We start from the raw sequence: 18,973 nt of genomic DNA, 5'->3' as shown, positions 1-18,973 counted from the left end.
CATGAAAGGATGTGGTAGCTACTAGGGATGTAAGACTACTGATGTGAAGGTTGTGAGTCCACAAAGCTGTCACTGCCAGGCCCTTGAGCAAGGCCCTTAATTGCTCGGTTGTATAAAATATAAGTCCCTCTGGATAAGGGCGTATAATGAATAAATGTAATGTAAAGGCATTAATTTATATTAATAGTGAAGATACTTATTAGTTACCATCATACTAATGCTATAAAATCAAAGACATGTTTTAGAACAGAGGGATTAATCTTTAACATTATATTTCTGACTTAGCTGCATTGAAATTTTATGACTAAATGACAGAAAACCATAGACAAGTTCTATAAAAAAAATATTAATATATAAAATTGGTTTATATATAATATAAAAACCAATAAAATGATTCATTTTATTTATACAACTGAAGCAGGAATACTGTACCTGCATGAGTGGAGGCCCAAGTTCAGGAACAGGGTGGATGTTGAGGCGAGGTGGGGGTGTCTGATGTGGTCGGCGAGGTGACTGGGGCAGTCGAGGTCCCTGGGAGGTCAAGGAGCTGCTGGTGGTACTGATCATGCTGGGGGAAGGCTGAACCTCCCTCACAGGCTCAACTACAGTAGATGGCTCCATTGTGCCAACACTTGTTTCACCTGTACACATAGAAGAAGAAAAAAGGTTTGTTTAAAATATGTTTTATGACAAAAGCCAATCTATTTTAGTTAGAACCTTAGTGTGTGCTCATTTTTAATTTAGCATTAGCCACAGCACACATTTTGGGCAAAATGGCTAGAGGCAGCTATCTGTACACTAATCATTAGTCTGCCACACAAGGCCATTTAAAGAACAATAATATTATGCATATAGTGGAAATATGTACATGTGACTGTGTGTGTGCAGCTTTACCACTGATCTGAGGATCGGTGTGTTTCTGAGTGGTGCCTGATGCTCCCTGACTCTCCTCATTCTCAGTGCCTGGCTCGTTGGCCTCAACTGTCTGTGATGATACAGCATAAAACAGAACAGAGATCAATTTTAGGATTATTAAAGATTATAATATTTAGTGCAGAAATAAACAAAAATAAATAAAATAAAAATAAAAGCACACTGTCAGAAAACAATTAAAATATGTACCTCAGGGTCCTCGCCATCAAATGGCTCATTGACATCCCCACTGCCTTCGTTACTCTCCTCTCCTTCTGCCATCACACCCTCCTCATCTTCGTCATCCTCCTCCTCTTCTCCATACTGCTGAAGGCAGGACAAAAAAAAGTCACGCATCCAAAATCTAAATACCACAGAACACTTCAATCTTCAAATATCTGTTACAAAAGATTTTTCATGAATCGGTTTTAGGACAGATTTTTATTAAGGCATAGGGAATACTGATATTAAACAATCATTCATGGTACTCTATAATTTCCCTGTCAAGTATCTGACCTGTCCAGTCTCCTCTACCCCTCCTTCTTCATCACTGTTGCTGTCTGTCTCAATGATGATGACATCATGCCTGTGCTCATAGGTTGATTCTTGAGACTCGCTCACCTGATCCAAGGGAACGGACTGAGAAAGGCTTTCCTCTACACTTAATACACCGTAGGCCACCTATAATACACAAGCAAAAAAAAATTCTCATTTAATTTAAAATATATGCATACATGTTTTAAAAAGATAAATGCCTAATAGTTAGGCAGCATTTGTACACTCTTTAAATCAAATTTTATGAAGACACAGATGGTTCTTATTCAATTCGATTTGAATAAGAACTTTAACAAAAGCCAGAGATAAACTATTAGTTTGTTGTTGTTGTTTCTTTAACACAAATCTGGATGTCACATGTGTTTATAAATTGATGAATTGTTCTGTAATTAAATACAAACACAATCTCATTATGTGCATGATTTACCTCACTAGCATCTGGGGCTTCAAAAGTAACTTCAGGAGCTTCAGCTTCTGCTTCATTACTGCCCTCTGTGTCGATGTCGCCCTGTAGAGACAAATTAACCTTCTTAGAAAATTTTACCGAAAAAGGACATGCTGTTGTGAGAGCTATACTAGCAAGACAGCATCTAGTTCTTATTACTGCTAGAACTGTCTATAAACTCTAATCAGCTAATTTAAACATGATGTTTTGTTATGAAGCACACCTCCAGGACTCGGATGAAACGGATCTTCTTAGCCATAGGGGGTTCGTTTAGATCATCCTGTGTGCTCTCAGTCACCTCAGTGGTGCTTTCCAGCTCCTCCTCACGTATCCGCTTTTGCAGAGAGGAACCTGCACTCGCAGACACTAAAACACAAATTGGACATGCACATCACACACCCTTACTGCAGCCAAAAACTATTATTATATTTAAATATTATAACAGTGTTTTTAGATACTAAGTACCAAATTAGTAAAAATAAAGAAATAATAAAAAATGAATGTAACATGAATAATGCCTAGAGCTCATCACATTTAATATTCACCTGTACCGAATACAGCAGTGGAGGTAGAGGGTCTCTCCATCTGAGAGCTGTGCACTGCCTCCACCATGGGAACTGCTGGTTCCTGACTGGTTTGCTGCTGAGTGGGCTGGACAAAGGCTGTGGTTTGGTTCTGCGGCAGCGTGATGATTGACTGAGTGCTCTGAACATTACTCTGAACATTTGGACTGGTGGAGCGCACAGAGCCACTACCAAACACGGTCACGTGTTCCACTGGAGTCTCAGACGGTTGCTGAGCTGTAACGATTATGATGGTAAATAAATATTTAAAATTAATATCTGATTATGGCTTAAAGTGATATTGACTGCGATGAAAACGTAGCTTATGTTTCTCACCCTCCTGTGTTTCTGTCTGGGCTGTGGGCATGACTGTCGCGGTCGGAGTTGGTGTAGTAACAGGAGCCGGTGTTATCATTGGTCTGATGCTTGCTCTTGGCGTGGCCTTGCTGCCTGGAATGGACGAAGCTTTGCTGGCTGCTCCAGATACAGGAGTGGGCTTAATGTTTGCTGTAGGTGGCTCACTGGTACTTGCACTGTGGATATTTAAGAAGGTAATACCATCATTTTAATATTTTGACAATTACATGATGCAACTTTTTGCATTGTTAAGCTCTGTGTAAAAAAATACCAATAACTTAAAAGTGAAAGTGAGGAGATGACAACCTCAGCCTTAAAGTGTCGGCAAAAAATAAGTCCTACAAAATTAAATTATTTTAAATCTCTCTAGTTCTTGAGCCATTACCTTCCTCTGTCAGCTGCAGGTGTAGGCTTCAGTGTGATTTGTCTGCTCTCAGATGGCCTCTGCTGCTCCTGAGCCTGCAAAAGTATAGCATGTTCTTTTTAGGTTAATTTGTTTCATTTTGCTGACACAAATTTGAAACAAATGATCAATGCAGTCTAAAATTCTACCATTTGAAAAGCCACAGGTAAGTAAAGCATAACAATAAGAAATACAGACTCAAGAGTTAAGACCTAAAAATGTATTTGAATATACAGATGTGCAAGCAATACTATAGTGTTTTGTATAAGGAATGAAATAAAAGACAGATGGACTACTGCTAAATAGAGGAGTGCTGTCCTGGTCTCCAGAAAGTCATACCTTGCTTTGTCCCTGCTCCAGAGGCTCATCACGTTGTTCTCCATGTCTCTCCTGCTGCTCACGCAACTCTCTGATTTCCCGTTCCTGGCGGCTAAGCCTGCCTTCAAATTGAGACTTCAGTGCGCTCATCCTTACATCCAACTCCTCTCGCTGCTGCTTCAGCTCTTCATTCTCCTTAGTCAGCTTCTCTTTGATACCTGGGTCATTCACACAAACTCAGTTAAACTTATCTTACAGGGCAGATTTAACCTAAACACCAAACTAAATTAAACTAATTATCTTTGGGTGGTCACGAATAGGAAAATAAAGCTTAGAAAGTAGCATCATTCTGTCTAAAAAAAAAAAGTGGACACAACTCAAAAGAATAGATACTGGTCACATTTTCACAACTTGAGAGTGTACTCCACTCACTGTTGAGCAGGCTGATCCTCTGCTTTGCTACCAGGATGGCTTTCTTGGTCTTCTCGTCTTTCTCAGTGTTCTGCTGTTTTAGCTGGTCCACATGACTGCTCTTCTCCTGAAGCTCTGTACGGAGACGCGTCAACTCCAGTTGAATCTGTGCAAGTTGCTCCTGAAGACTCTTCACCTCTGCCTCCCGCTCTCCTGCAGCCTGCATGTCAACAACACAAACTCTGGCTTATACCAAGGATTCCCGTAGCACTTTGCAATTCGGGCGGCCCGCCTAAGCTGGGAAACCCTACCGCCTTAACTAGGTCGTCCAAAAAAAATAAATAATTCTGCTGCACAAAAGGCGCTCGCGCGCCACACGGCCGAAATGAGAGAAAGACGTGGTCAGTCACTGTCTTGAGGATAACTAGCCAGTTGATAAAATGCATGTCCGTGAGAACTGTAAGTGGAATTATGTTTTGGGTTTATTTAAGCCTGTTATTGTATTAGTCTATAGTTCTTGCAAATTTAAAGTAAGTTAGCTGGTGATTTTGTTGTTTGCAGTCTTTGCAGTCTTCAACTGCTAGCTAGGTTGCACGTGCCTGTTTTTAATAATTGTTAAACATAGTACCCCGCCCAACCCTACCGCCTTAACTAACACATTTTCTGCGGGAAACCCTGCTTATATGCTAGAACATGATGCTACCCGTCTCTTTGCTTGCACAACAATTACAGGTCCACATAAACTCAGAATACCCTTCATATACACTCTACCTTCTGGGAGTAAAATCTTATATTTTTTCCCAAATTCATTTAAATGTAAAAATTAAATCAATTTTAATCCAATTTAACTCCTGGGGGGATTGTGTCCAAAATTGTAAAACTGAATGTAATCTGTTAAAGAGTACCTTTTGCATGCTATCCACCTGTGCTTCCAAGTCTGTGGTTCTACTCTGGGCCTGGTTTAGGGATGTTTTTAGGCTCTGAATCTCCTGCACAGAAGCCTGCTGTGCCTCCATCACCGCTTCATCCACTTGCGCAGGTTTACCAGCTGATTCCGCAACCATCTGAGACAGCAAAGCAGCACAAAGATGAGAAACATTTATTTATTTATAAAATAAAGCTAGTCATTATTTTTAGTCAGTCTTGTATTTTATTGTAGTTAATTATAGTTCTTAAAAACTTCTTAAGAAGAAAACTGGCTTATTTTCCATGCTGAAGAGTCGAGCTACATTCAGCTGACCAAAGCATGCAAAAAAAAAAGGGGAAAAAAAAAGGAAAATCTCTAACGTACTTTGTCGTGCTGTGCCTTAAGCTCCTCATACTGGGTTTTGTAGCGGCGGCCAATTTTCTTGACCTGTGTGATGGTTTTGCTCTTCTCCAGGATGTCCTGAACCTTGGCTTCTAGGTCTTTCTTAAGCTTGTCTCTCTCTGTGGTGAGTTTCCCCACATTCTCCCTCAGGTTCTGACCTTGACTCTGTGATGCGGTTGCAGAAGCATTTGCCCTGCTCACACATAAAAAAATAAGTGATTATAAAATTGATATTAGGGCATATATAGTCAACCATACTAAAGATCTTTAGATTTATATATCAAAAAATACTTATGCAAACGGACCCTAAATGTGTTATTCAGGACTAATCTCAGACACTCCAGCTGCCAACAACAATTAAATTAAATGATAATTAGCCTAATATCCTTTAAACGCTATTCTTTAAATCTGTCACATTAGATGTCATTTATCATTGAGGTGAAGGCTGACGTATTTCATTACTGACCTGGCCAGTTCGCTCTTCAGCTTGGCGGTCTCCTCTGTAAGCTGCTGGATGCGTTTGACTTGGGCCTCCTTCTCGGTTTGGAGCTTCTTACTTTCTTCCTGGTTGTTATCTTTCTGCTGGTTTATCAGTTGCTGTACACACAAACACACTCATCATCTGCCCTTCAAGACTTGCCATAACAACTTCACATATTCTCTTAAGTAGTAAAATGAAACCCATAGAGCTTCAGACCTGAGTGCGAGTCTTCCAGCGTTTGACATCCTCCTCCAGGAGTCGCTTCTCTGCCTGCAGCATGCCGCTCTGCTCACTCAGCTCGGAATTGCTTTCCTGCAGAGGCCTCATGTCTGCCTCGAGCTTATGCATCTGAAATGTATAGAATGCTTTAAAAATAAACACTTGGTGGTATTTTTAACCTATAATTAAAATAATTTCTGATATTGACTTTCACAAAAATTAGCAAAAAAGATTAGTTGCTGACATATATATTTTTTTATAGGTTTACCGATAGATTTATCAGAGTTGATAAACACTTTCCTGTAATATCAGGAGCTCCAGTTTTATAGTTTTTATTTTAATACAGATTCATATATCATATACATACGGGGATTTTAAGATCATTAATAAGCCCTTTTTAAACTGTGGTAAATTACATACTTCAATTGTAAACATTTATTAACATTACTAGTGAATTTTTTTTTCATGCTTAGTTTCTTGAGCTTTTGGAACGACGCATACATAATAACATGAAGGAAGAAATATTTAACAAATTTTATGAACTGTGCTTGTGTCCTTGCCTTGGCCCGGTTCTGCTGCAGCTCTTGTTCCAACCGGTTTTTCTCCTCCTTCAGCATCTTATTGGTCTCAGTCAAAGCATTCAAGCTCTCCAGCCTTTTCAGTTTCTCCTCCTGCTGAGCCATTGCTTTTGTAGTCATCTGTACAGACCAGAATACACAGAATACAACATGTACCATAAACAATAATTATTTTAATCAGATATACACTGTATCGTCTATACATTTTGTGCATCTAACCTGTAGTTTGTCTCGCTCAGCTGTCAGGCTGTCTTGGACCTCCTTCAGCTCTTTCTCCAAGTGCTCCATGCGCTGCTGGTAGCGTTGTGTTTCTACTTGAGCGACCTCAAACCGAGCCTCAGCTATCTCTTTCTCCCGACGCACAAATCTACAGAAGATGTGATTCACAGGTTAGACAAATATACAATACATACTTTAAACAGAATGAGAACCAGGTCAAACTGCCTCGTAGGATTATGTTAGACATTTACCTGAGGATCTCAAGGACCTGCTCTTGACTTTTGTCGTCCTCGTTAAAAGAAATGTTTAGCATGCCATCTCCGGTTGCCTGCTCCTGAACAATGGCAGCCATTTTAATACTCAGCTGTTCCATCTGCTCATGGAGCATTTTGTTTTGTTTCTGAAGGTCTTCAACACGTTGCTCCTGTTTCACCAGCTCCTCCTGACCACAACATTAACAGTATGCGAAATGGGAGACTGAGATTATGATCACCTCACAAAAAAAAGACTAAGTGACAGAAAAATGAAAGAAAAAAATAATATTTCAGTATTACAACGTTATTTATTCTTTACTTGTATTAAGTTACACCTTTATCTACATTACTACCTTTGAGCTTTTTTCTTGCTGCCCCCAGCTCGTATGGCCCTGCTGGAGCTCAGCAGTGGCCTTTTGGACCTTCTCCTCCAGCTCTTTGAGATTCTTTGCTGCCTCTTGGGCCTGTTTCTTAGCAGCCTGTAAAGCCTCCACGTCAGCAGCATGCAGCATGAGCTCCCGTTCATACTTATTCTGTGCCTCCATGGCCAGCTTAGCCTGGAAGAAAATGACAAGGTGAGAAATACTATTGCTAACTGCTACAATCACAAACGTTCTTCTCATTCCAACTAAGTCAATTTGCTTTATGCATAAAGAGAAGCACTCTGGGCATTAGGGCTGGGCGGTATGACGGTATATTCCGTTTCCGCGAAATAAAATGTCTACCGTTACAGGTTTTTCTATTCCGTGCATACCGGGAAATTTAAATTAGTGGGCGTGGTTAACCTCACATGTAGCACGCCTGAATCTGAGAATGATTGAGAAGCGGCACATAAGCGTAGATAAGAAGAAAAACATGGAGAAAGACATACATGCTGATAAAGAAATCCCACAACCCAATCCTGAGCAGGAGGAGGAACTTGTTGTGAAACGAGGCGCGACATCAGTGGTATGGACATGGTTCAGGTTTACAAAGACTGACAAATGTGTCACGCGAATGTAACCGTTAGCCATGCTAGCACGAGTAACTTGTTTTATCATCTAAAAATGAAGCATGTCAAAGAATACAACGAAAGCCAACAGCTGCGCTCCTTTTGTTGATTTACCTGAAAAATAATTATTCCGTGATACATACTGCTACCGTGAAATAAAATAACTTATTCCGTGAAACAGATTTTTGGTCATTCCGCCCACCCCTACTGGGCATAGTGCTTTATAATTAACCATATTTCAAACACAATTATGACTTTTAGCTCTCTCACTTAACTGAAATAATGGGAATCTGAGAAGAAACATTGTGATAAGAAAAAAAGTAAAAATTTGTATTGGTATTCCCACAAACAATAATAGTAAATTGAGAGATTATTGATACTCCCACCTGCTGCTGGCTGTCCTGTGTGGCTTGTTGCTCCTTGGCTGCAGCAGATGTTGCCCTTTGTAGTGCATCTTGCAGCTCAGTCTGCAATTCTGTCAGACTATGTTTCAGCTCTTTTACCTACCACATAGTAGGGGAGAAAAGATAAAACAATTGCTGGTTTTAAATTTAAGTCATACATCAACATTCTGCATTGCTCCTCTTAATCGGAGACTCAAAATGTGTCAGATGTTTAAAAAGCCACCACTGTAGTGAGAGATATTCTGATTTCTTACATGCTTCTCCACATTCTCCACAGCCTTGAGCTTCTCCTCATGCAGCTCCTGCTTCTCCCTTTCTGCCTCAGCTATCCGGGCCTCCAGCTGCCTGTTAAGCTCCTGGGCCTCCTTCAATTGGTTTTCTATAGATAGGCGTGCCTCCTCAAGTGCCTGAATGGGACAGAAAGCATGTGTGGAATGATCTCAAGTGCACATTTGAAAGCTAACAAAAAAATCTAAATGATCAATTAGGGGTGAATCTAGGGTCTCTAGGGGAGACCTTCTCAAAAGCCCAGGTCTAGAGATTTGGCTTTGGTAAAATAAGATATCTAAAATGCAGCCAGGCCCACTTGTTTATCCTTGCTGATGTAGTCTTCCAGACTGAGCACCATGGTCCTGTATTCTTCTAGGTTGTTCTGTGCGCTTTTCAGGCGCTCCTGCAGATCTGAGTTCTGGTCCTCAGTTTGCTGCAGACGTGCACGCAACTCCTCCACCTCCTGCTCAGGAACACCAGGAGCTTCAGCTGAAGAAAGTACCAAAAACACATCAGGAATATCATCAGGAACACTCAAATCAACAGGTTTCAGTGTCAGCTTTTAAAAATTGGCTTTGAATATCTTTACTAATGGTTTGGAGAGCATTTAGTCTACAAAGATTATCATCTATACACAACACAGAAACAGCGACACAGTAACGACATGCAAGAGGACAAATACATGTATGTTTTACTATAAAGCTCATATTTAGTACTTTAATTCTAAACAACAATAACTGAAAAATCCCATATATTGTTTACATTAAACAAAACAATTTTAAAGGCAACAGAACCTACCGCTGGATTTAACCGGCTGCTTGCCATTCTGATTCTCCAAGTTGTTTAGCTGCTGTCTCAGAGTGGAAACTTGCTGTTCAGTGCTCTTCAGTAGCTCCTTGGTTTTCTGATGCAGAGCGTTCTGTGCTGCCAGCTGCTTCTTAGCCTCCACCAGCTGAACCTAACCATGACAGGGCCATAAAATAATTAAAACAATCATGGAAAATATATTTTGACATATAAATAGGAAAAATTGAAAGCATTAATAGGAAAGGTTCACTACAAATGCCTGCATTACATAAAAGCAACAAAGTCTAATGAATCAGATGTTAGAGCGATTCTTTAAACTAAACAAAATTAGCCTAGAAACCTCTGCACACATCCTCAAACTATAAGCATCATTATGTTCAGTAATGTTAGCAGTTCACAAGAAGACAGGATTTTTGTATTGTTAATTTATTTATAAATGTGCCATAATCATAATTTTTTCCATCACTAATCAGCCTGGAACAGCTAAGCACGTAGGTTCTGTGAAACCTCCAGATACCACATTGTCGGGACTCCAAATCCATCATTCTGACCTTTTTAAAAGCTCTCCCTCCATTTGGGTTGAAAATTTTATTGCTCTGGTTTCTATTGTATCAAATTTGTATTTTAAAAACAGAAAAGTCAGAGTGCAGCTTACATCTTGGTTGCGCTCCACAGTGTGCCTCTGTTCCACCTCCTGTTCAACTCTCTTCTTCTGCTGTGCGATCTCCTTCTCCAGCTGCATGATCTGATTAGCATAGCGTTGTCTGGTTTCTGCCTCAGACCGCTCCATCGTTAGCTGGAACATCACAGAGCACAGAGTAATCACATTTATGGGTATCACAGGTAATGGGGCTTTATACACACACAAAAAACAGTAATCACAGTCGTCACTGATCACAGGTACCGTGAAATTAGCCATCAATCGGCCCATACATACAATACATACAATGTGTAGAACTGCGATCAGAGTCGTACCTGGATGGACTTTAAGTTGTTGAGCAACAGGTTCTGTCCACGCTGCTCAGTCAGGATGGACTCCTTCTCCTGGTTAAGTCGACTCTCCGCCCGCTTCAAAAGGTCACGCTCCTTACGTAGGTTTTCATATCGCAACTAAGGAGAAAAAGCAAAAGATTTTTTTTACCTTATTTTTAGGTACACAGCTAATTTCACTAACAGACCACCTCGAAGCCATTAGTGTTGCATGGTGTAAACTGCATATCTAAATCATACAGAAACCTCATGTTCATGATTGATATATTGAACAGCATCTTCAAACAGATTTGCTTGTGTGGTTTTGGTTATAAAAATGTTCAAGCGAATAGTAGTTAATTTTTTCCTTTTAAATATATTTAGTTTTTGTTATTATAGTTTCGAACTATTAGTGCACAAATATTACAGCTCAAAAAATGTCTTTTTATGAAAGTGTGTCACTATTTGGACGTTCGCAAGCTTCCATTACATGTTATATACATGATCTTTACAGCTTAAAGATATTTTTCTGTTTGTTCCTTTACCTGCAAGCAAAACAGCAGCATTAAACATGAAAACATTCTGATCAAGCCTCTCTGACACACCTCAACTACTGCTAGTTTCTCATTGGCTTCCCTCAGATCCTGTGTCATTGTGTGTATGATCTGCTCATATTTCTGGGATGTGGCATTGAGCTTCTGTATCTTCTCCCGCTGGGAGTTGATCTCTCTCCTGTAGCTGTTCAGATTTTCCTGAAGCATGTCGTACCTGTTTGTCAACAAACAAACAATAAAAAAAAACATTTGATTTAGAACTGTAGTTATTGAAAAATGATAATATATCAATTAAATATATCAATTATGTCACGTCACTTTCAGTTAAGTGAAATGGTTAGTGGATCAATTGAGGCCTAGTTCCCCCTAACACAAGACATTTTAAAAATGCTGCATTAAATGTTTTAAATATGAGCAGTAAAACATGAAATTCCTAATACAGAATAATGCATAACAAAAACTCTGTTTCAGAATTCACAATAATCCTGCTTTAGAAACAGATCTATCTGTTACTATGGACGAGGCTGGAGACATCTTCCTGGTCACAGGAAGAGAAGCCCCACTCACCTCTTAGAGGCAAATTCAAGCTGAGAAGAGAGCTTGGCCTTGTGGGAAATTAGTTCAGACACCTGACCCTGCAGGCGCTCATTCTGCTCATTCAGAAGCTTGTCATTCTCGGCCTTCTCCTTCTTGTAGGTTGCGAAGGCTTCATTTAGCTATGGGGAAGAAGTGTACAGTTTATTCATATGAAAGCAATCACAACAAACATTGCCAAACCTGAACATCTGGCTGCAAGTCATATTTTAAGGAAATCCCAATAGCATGAATCATTTCACCTCATATTGTTCCTTCTTGTACATTAACTATTAACATGAAAAAAGTATTCAAATCAACACTGATCTTATCAATACAGCCAGATTCATCATTAGTTGTGGGACTGACCTGTTTGAATGCCACTTTAGTCTGTATGGCCTGAACCACCTCTGAAGCCACAGACTGGCCTGTAGAGGACCGGGTAATCGTGACTGCAGGTTTGCTTGGAGTAGAGGACTCAGAGACACCCTCTGTAGCTAAAACACCCATAAAAATTTTTTTATAAATAAATAAATGCGCACACACACACACACACACACTCACAAAGACTGCTTAATGTGATGTAACTAATAACACTTTCTAAAACATTGTTTTCTCCTTCGACAAAACACCAGACTATAGCAGATGAACTAACACAAAGCAAAGCTGGCTGACCAATGGACACGCACACATTCTTACCAGAAATAAGCATATAAAAATAATTTAAAATTAAAATCAAAAAGGTTTTTTTGCATTACAAATTTATTTTGTGAATACATGTGGCCCAATTATGTAAAACGTGGCTGATAGAGATTTTATTTCTCCATACTACAGTGAACCCACCCTGTGGAGGAAGGTCGACCCCAGTCGTCTGTAAGAGGATACGGTACATGTCCCTCTGTCTCATGGCGGAGTCAGCCACCTGCTTCTGTTGGTTCCTTTGCTCCTTCAAGAGCTCCAACTCCTTCCGAGCCTTCTCCAGCCTCTGCTCAAACTCTGTCTGCCTGCAAGTGTGTTAGGAACGAGGTATAATTCAACACAGGGTCTGGTGATCAGACTGATATAGAAATGAAAGATGACGTATGTAGTTACATATTTAGTCTAGCTACCTGGCAATTTTTGCTTCAGCTGTGCTCTTTTCATGCTGCTCCTCCAGCTCTCGTATCTGGATCAGGAGGTTCTGGTTTTGCTGCTGGAGCTCCTCTACACTGCGAAAGGCCACCTGACGTGGGCCTTGAAACTCAGAGCTACTGCTTACGGCAGAGTTCACCTCCTCACGCACCACTTTGTTCCCACGGGCCTCCTCCAGCTCTACAAGCAACACCCTCACCTGTCCAAGGTTCACATACATTTGTGCATAAGAAAACAGATTTCTGTGTTGCGGCTGAGCAAAACCATAAACGGGTATAAATAAACAGTAAGAAAGACATAATCAGCCAACACTACCTGATGAGACAAGTCTGCTATCTGTTTCCTTGCCCTCTGATTCTCCTTCTCCAGCAAGGAGGATCGCTTATTCACATCATTACTTTCTTCCTGTAGTTTATTCATATCCTGGCAAAAAACATTCACCAAGGATTTGTACACATGTTAGTATTCAGTTATTAAATGTGCTTTAAATAGAGCTTTATTATTATTTCCATCCTAAATCAAGAAATATTGGATTTTCATTTTATCTTGATGTAAAAAAATGCTGTTTCAAAATTAAATCATTAATAATAGATTGATTAATTAAATTTTATATACTACATCTTGAGCACTAAGCACAGAAGGGTATTTTCAGCGATCCCAGTGTGAATTTTTCAAATTGCTCCATTTAAGCATGTTATTCAATACATAAATTCACATCCTTCAACCTGTCAAACATATAAACATATTTCTATATTTATTTTACTTCATGAATAACAATTCTGATTTTAGTAGACTTATTTTTAGACTTAAGACAGTTGGAGATACCTGTGCACACATATATACTGACATACCTTTGTGGCTTGCTCAAGTTTTAACCTGATGCTGTTCATGGACTTCTGCAAGTCCTCATGCTCCTCTTTCTGCCTCTTTATTACAGACGTCTTACGTTCCAACTCTGATTTCATTTCACTCAGCGTCTTATTAATACGCCGGTTCTCCAAATTCTCCAGTTGCAGGTGATCCTGAGCCTCCACAAAAGCGTTATACAGCTAGTAAAGCAGACAACATAAGCATTATAAACAATATAAATAACAATACACCAGTCCCAAATAACTGAGTTCATGTATCGTTAGTACTGAGACCAGAATGGCAGCCATGTGGAAAGTGTCTACAGAATGGGAAGACACCCAGGTTCGAATCAAATCACAACTTGATTTTGTTTGATTACTCTTTAATTTTTGTTGTCAGTGTGGATGTCTCAATAGAAGTCACAAAACTAATTTCAAAGACAGAAGAAAGTGATACCAAGACAATGTTCTAGACATTTATGATGTAAAAGAAGTAAACACCCAGCCACATAATGAATCATAACATTCACATTTTCCATTAAATTTAAATAAACACAATTTAATAATAAACATTAAAGTAATATCTACAAAGTCACTTCTTTTATTTATTCAATGCCAACAATATTGGGAGTTGGCTGCATAAGATTGGGTCCTGAAAATAAAAAACTTTTGTCCTACCTCCATAAGCTTCATGCCAGGTTTTACAATCTTGGCCACTACAGCTGCAGTTGGAGACAACTTGGTCAGATCCTCTTCAGTGAGAGCTGGAACTCCTGTCCACAAAACACAACACACTTCAAGTACACACTTCACTGTTTCGGCACAAAAACTCACTTCAAGTAATGTTTTATTTCAAAAATGCCTTAAATCATGTTTTCATTTAATATCAGAAATGCTTACAGGTTTTCTACGACTACAGGACACACATACAGGTAGACTACAAACGTGTAGTCTAGCTTTTATTCTATTCAAAGCTTTGAGAACAAATAAGCCTTCAAATACCTTTTCTTTCTTTTTTTAATAACAATTGCCCAGCTTTAAACAGCATTCGCTTAAGGGGATATTATAGATGATAAAAAACGGCACCTCTCCGCTTGAAGTCTGCAAGGCATGTATTAGCGTTCTCCACTTCTTTCTCCAAATTTCTAATCTTCTCCTGTAGCTCGGCCTCCACTTTACCTTGGGAGCCCTCCAGCTCAGAAAGTTTCTTCTCATAACTATTGTTAGCTGTCGGCAAGAAACATTTCCGTATATACATATTGCTTACATCCATGTTGTAAAGCATGAATAGCCTTCAATTGTAATGTAGTAAGAGGGAAAAAAAAAGACCTCATACCTTCCATTGCTTTCTTGAACAGTTTGTTAAGCTCCTCCACACCTCTGTTCAGTTCTGCATTCTTGCTCTCAGAGTCAGCCGCTGCACTCTGGGGGTAAAAATTCAGCCGATTTAGAGAGGCTCAAAATATTACACTGCAATATTAGTAGTTCAGTTTTGTTGAAATGCTGTAATAATAAAGCATTAATATAATCGTTTAGGTAGAAATGTATATTCTGATAGTTGATCTTGTGTTTTCCAAACTAACCCGAGCAATCAAGGACACATTTCTTAGTGGGATTGTGGAAGGGTTTTCTACACAATCCGAAAACATGTGTCACCAAGGGACACGTACGTCAAACTAAACCTGAGCAATGGTCTGTGTGTACGGTGCAAGTTTGTATTTTCTTGAAAATGAATATTAAACAAAGCTATAAAATAGAGCTGCAGGTTAAAGTATTTATATATATATATATGAATATTTTCATCAACACATGGCTATTTTTAGATTATCTGACCTTGTATAAATTGCAGAGTCTCGTGTTGGCATTCAGCTCATTGCGATATTTTTCCTCCATTGCAATGCACTGATCTTTCTCCTGAGGTGTAAAGAAAAAGATGGAGAAGATCAAGTTTATACTTTGTCTCAGAAATAAAAACAAGCAGTCAGCCTTCACAGGGAAGTGTCAATATAAACATATTGGCATGCAAAGAAAACAGATACAACACTGGAGAGTCCTTCCAAAAATGCTAAACAAATGATTCTTAATAAAAAGATTACCAAGCACATTAATATAAATATGTGGTGTTTTTTATTTTGTGCAGCCATCACTACTGTCAGTTGGTTGTTGGTTTAGAATGATAACTTCTGATCAATTGGATTTGAGATATATTTGTGGCATAGTTTAATTTTATTGTACACTGTAAAAAAAAATTAAAAAAGAAAAGCCAAATTAGAGCCAATGACAGACCTCCTTTAGTTTGGCCATCAAGTTCTCTGTCGACTCCTGCAGGTTTTCACTTGTTTTCTTTAGTGTGTCGACTTCCCTCTGAAGTCTAGTCACCTAAAGGAAAAGCCAGTTGCACAAGTCAAAGCCAGGTGGTCCCCGATGGACTACAATATAATGGAGAAGTATAATTGTAGGCAGGCCAAAGTAATGTACCTCATCGGTCTTGCTCTCCAGTGAGCACTTAAGCTGAAGGATCTCTATACCCTTCTCTTTTGTCACTGTGAGAAGCTCATCTGTTTTGCTTTTTAGCTCAGAGTTCAACCACGTGTTCTGGTTCTGAAGAAGCTCTTTCTCTTGCTCCATCCTCTTCTCCCGATTCTGCAACATGACAAACCCAGAGCTCCTTTATCTCAGTATATTGAGCATTCAGTTCAAAGATAAACATGGCTATCATTTATAAAGACAAACAGTGCAACCTGACTTGACAAACTGCCCAATTCATCAGAGGAAAAAAAACGACCTTTGTGGTCACACTGTGTTATAAGATAAACATATTTTATTACTTTTAGCCTTAACTTTCTTATAGTAATTATAATATTATATATAGTAATTATAATATTTTTAAACCTCAAGCATAACCTCAATGTTTATGCATAACACTATGAAGCATGAACATATTTGGAGTTATGCGGAATGGATAAAAGCATGGGATACAGGCATGGTGAATGAACAACATTAGAAGAGTGAATGTTAGAAGAGTGAATGTATTTACCTGAAAAGAAAGCTCAGATGACTGGAATTCATCCAGTTTCAGCTGAAGCTCCATCTTCACTGTGCTGGTTTCCTCTAGTTTCTCCCTGGTACACTTTAGTTCATCTACAGAAAAGTCAACAATCACAGAATAAGTTCATGTACAATAATCTTGACTATATCTGTAGAAATCAATCACAAAACTAAGATTTATCACACGGAGTTAGATTACCAGTGAGATTTTCCATCTCTTGTGATTTCCTCTCAAGCATGCGAGACAGCTCTCTGTTTTCTGCTTCGATCTCGTATTTGGCTTTTGAAGGTTTATCCTGAAACAGACAGATTTTCATTAAATGGGTTTTGGAGATATATCTATATTCAGTCAAAATTACTCTAATGGTCTACACAACTATGAAAAAATTGCTTACTCCCTATATCTAAATTTGTTTCAGCCATACACTTTAAGAAGAATTAGTATTACATTACAAGCATAAAACTACACAGTGTTTTAGAGCATATTCACACATTATATATATATATATATATATATAGGCACACACACACAGAGAGAGAGAGAGAGAGAGAGAGAGAGAGAGAGAGAGAGAGAGAGAGAGATTTGATTCAAACAAACTAAACACTACATAAGTGAAAAGCATCCCTTAAACTGAGAATAGGTGTCAGATGAATAGCGTTTCTCTTTCCTCCCAAGAAATGAATCAAGCCCTTTATAATGTAAATCCCGGAGCATAAACAAAAATCAAAAGCCATACCTGCTGCAATGTTCCTTCTTCATCATCAGCTGCTTTTAGTTTCTTGAGTTCTTCAGCTAAAATGGATGAAAAAATAATTGTGTAAAAATAATTATCTAATAGTGTATAACTGGCTACAATACTGAATATATCTCTACAGTTATACAAAGAGACAGCCAATAAAAACATCTTTCCTGATGTGCATAACTTACTATATGTTGGTTTACAACCTCTTAAAGGCTTAAGGATTAGTCTCTCGGCAGTAAAAATATAAATGTAATGTTTAAATGCAAGTTGGCATAAAGCTGCAGTCACTCACTGATTTGGTCTCTCTCTTCTTTAAGGGTCTCACACTCTTTACTGTTGGACACAAGCTGTTCCTGCAGCTCCTCTATCTTCTTTTCAGTGCTGGCTGTCTGTTGTTCTGCACAAAGACACACATCGTAGGTTACATTCATGCCAACCAACAAAGTTTGTTAATTCAAGTAAGACTTTATTTTTTATCAGGTAAAATAAATCATAAGCATGTGCAGTTCAGTCTTACAGCTTTAGTGCTGTAGACATATCTGTAAAGCTGAAAAACACAACATGAATAAATGCACAGATCCTTGTGGGAATGACTCGAGGATCCACCACAATCCTGACCAGACTAAGATACTGTAACTGAAAAGTGCAGTGTTGTCAATTTAATAAAATATGTCAACAGATTTTATAAAATCCTTCAGCTGGTGAATGTTAGAAATCATGATGTGCTGATGACTCTCCAAGCAACATCTTGTTTAACTTGACTCTTCATTAAGTGTGTAAAGCCCAAATTCATACAGCTGATGTTCCCATTGACCAATCACAGACCTCAGCTGTTTATCCCAAACTTTGTTTTGTTTTACAAATTTAATTGTTGTTTCCAAACACACTTCTTAAATATATCTCTAGGTATTAATAGCATCTTTTTCCAACTTATACCCATTTTTATCATGTCCATTTCACAACAACTCACTACCACGGCTTCATTCTGATTGTGTTGTTGGAGAATGTAGATTTTTATTACAATGACGCATAAGCATATTATACTATCATACCATATCATATCATACTACAATATTTAGATAAAAGTCAACACTGTTGTCTTTTATTACAAGAAAACCTTCCTTGACCGTATATTCTAATTTGTAATTAGATAAGCCAGTTATCATGAAACTCTATGAATATGATTAAAACTGTATTAAGTAATAATAACAGACTTTCAGGTAGTTAGCTTAGCCTAGCTTAGCTTAGCCTAGCTCACCGCAGTCCGCTTTATAGCTCTCATGGCTTGTCCTGAGCTCCTCCAACTGCCGCTGTTTCTCCGTGAGAAACCTCTCGAGTTTGTTCTGAGCTGCTTTGGTCAGTCTGCTTATCTCATTCCTTTCCAAGACTTGCTGCAAAGCTGTCGCCATTTCTTCCCAAAACAGATGCTAACGAAACAGTTAGCCAAACTTAGCCGAACAGCAGAGAGGTCGCGTGCGCCTCATTCGGCGTTTTTGATTCGTCTGTTTTCCCTGACATTCTGACCAATCGCAAACGCGGACGGAACGAGCCTCGTGCGCCCTCTATCGTCTAAAAACGCTATTGTAAAAATCGAACCGTCCAATCAGACTT

At 38.8% G+C, this 18,973-nt stretch overlaps 1 protein-coding gene across 4 annotated transcripts in view; it reads right to left on the bottom strand.

Moving 5' to 3' along the window:
* Positions 1–18,876, bottom strand: part of tpra (translocated promoter region a, nuclear basket protein) — a 21,545-nt gene extending 2,669 nt beyond the window's left edge. For 2 of the 4 annotated variants that reach the window (XM_027145543.2, XM_027145553.2), the window contains exons 1-43: positions 18,621–18,876; positions 17,655–17,759; positions 17,357–17,412; positions 16,819–16,915; positions 16,609–16,712; positions 16,050–16,214; positions 15,858–15,950; positions 15,405–15,485; positions 14,908–14,995; positions 14,658–14,798; positions 14,250–14,344; positions 13,575–13,772; positions 13,039–13,146; positions 12,702–12,922; positions 12,436–12,596; positions 11,962–12,089; positions 11,587–11,735; positions 11,071–11,233; positions 10,472–10,606; positions 10,152–10,292; positions 9,488–9,647; positions 9,006–9,178; positions 8,674–8,826; positions 8,402–8,518; positions 7,378–7,581; positions 7,022–7,212; positions 6,771–6,918; positions 6,534–6,671; positions 5,971–6,102; positions 5,740–5,870; positions 5,256–5,466; positions 4,870–5,028; positions 3,986–4,184; positions 3,575–3,771; positions 3,218–3,291; positions 2,812–3,008; positions 2,458–2,712; positions 2,136–2,278; positions 1,895–1,975; positions 1,429–1,593; positions 1,123–1,239; positions 895–985; positions 433–641 (exon numbers count right to left, since the gene is read on the bottom strand). In XM_027145543.2, the coding sequence (XP_027001344.2) occupies positions 433–641; positions 895–985; positions 1,123–1,239; positions 1,429–1,593; positions 1,895–1,975; positions 2,136–2,278; positions 2,458–2,712; positions 2,812–3,008; positions 3,218–3,291; positions 3,575–3,771; positions 3,986–4,184; positions 4,870–5,028; positions 5,256–5,466; positions 5,740–5,870; positions 5,971–6,102; positions 6,534–6,671; positions 6,771–6,918; positions 7,022–7,212; positions 7,378–7,581; positions 8,402–8,518; positions 8,674–8,826; positions 9,006–9,178; positions 9,488–9,647; positions 10,152–10,292; positions 10,472–10,606; positions 11,071–11,233; positions 11,587–11,735; positions 11,962–12,089; positions 12,436–12,596; positions 12,702–12,922; positions 13,039–13,146; positions 13,575–13,772; positions 14,250–14,344; positions 14,658–14,798; positions 14,908–14,995; positions 15,405–15,485; positions 15,858–15,950; positions 16,050–16,214; positions 16,609–16,712; positions 16,819–16,915; positions 17,357–17,412; positions 17,655–17,759; positions 18,621–18,771 (6,225 nt within the window). In that variant the 5' untranslated portion in view covers positions 18,772–18,876. The remainder of the gene's footprint in view (positions 1–432; positions 642–894; positions 986–1,122; positions 1,240–1,428; positions 1,594–1,894; positions 1,976–2,135; positions 2,279–2,457; positions 2,713–2,811; positions 3,009–3,217; positions 3,292–3,574; positions 3,772–3,985; positions 4,185–4,869; positions 5,029–5,255; positions 5,467–5,739; positions 5,871–5,970; positions 6,103–6,533; positions 6,672–6,770; positions 6,919–7,021; positions 7,213–7,377; positions 7,582–8,401; positions 8,519–8,673; positions 8,827–9,005; positions 9,179–9,487; positions 9,648–10,151; positions 10,293–10,471; positions 10,607–11,070; positions 11,234–11,586; positions 11,736–11,961; positions 12,090–12,435; positions 12,597–12,701; positions 12,923–13,038; positions 13,147–13,574; positions 13,773–14,249; positions 14,345–14,657; positions 14,799–14,907; positions 14,996–15,404; positions 15,486–15,857; positions 15,951–16,049; positions 16,215–16,608; positions 16,713–16,818; positions 16,916–17,356; positions 17,413–17,654; positions 17,760–18,620) is intronic. The other 2 variants (XM_027145557.2, XM_027145548.2) reach the window with 2 other exon arrangements.
* Positions 18,877–18,973: the final 97 nt, after the last annotated feature.

The sequence above is a fragment of the Tachysurus fulvidraco genome, chromosome 11, assembly GCF_022655615.1.
Source record: "Tachysurus fulvidraco isolate hzauxx_2018 chromosome 11, HZAU_PFXX_2.0, whole genome shotgun sequence".
NCBI lineage: Eukaryota > Metazoa > Chordata > Actinopteri > Siluriformes > Bagridae > Tachysurus > Tachysurus fulvidraco.
This window is presented reverse-complemented; position numbering and strand designations above follow the sequence as displayed.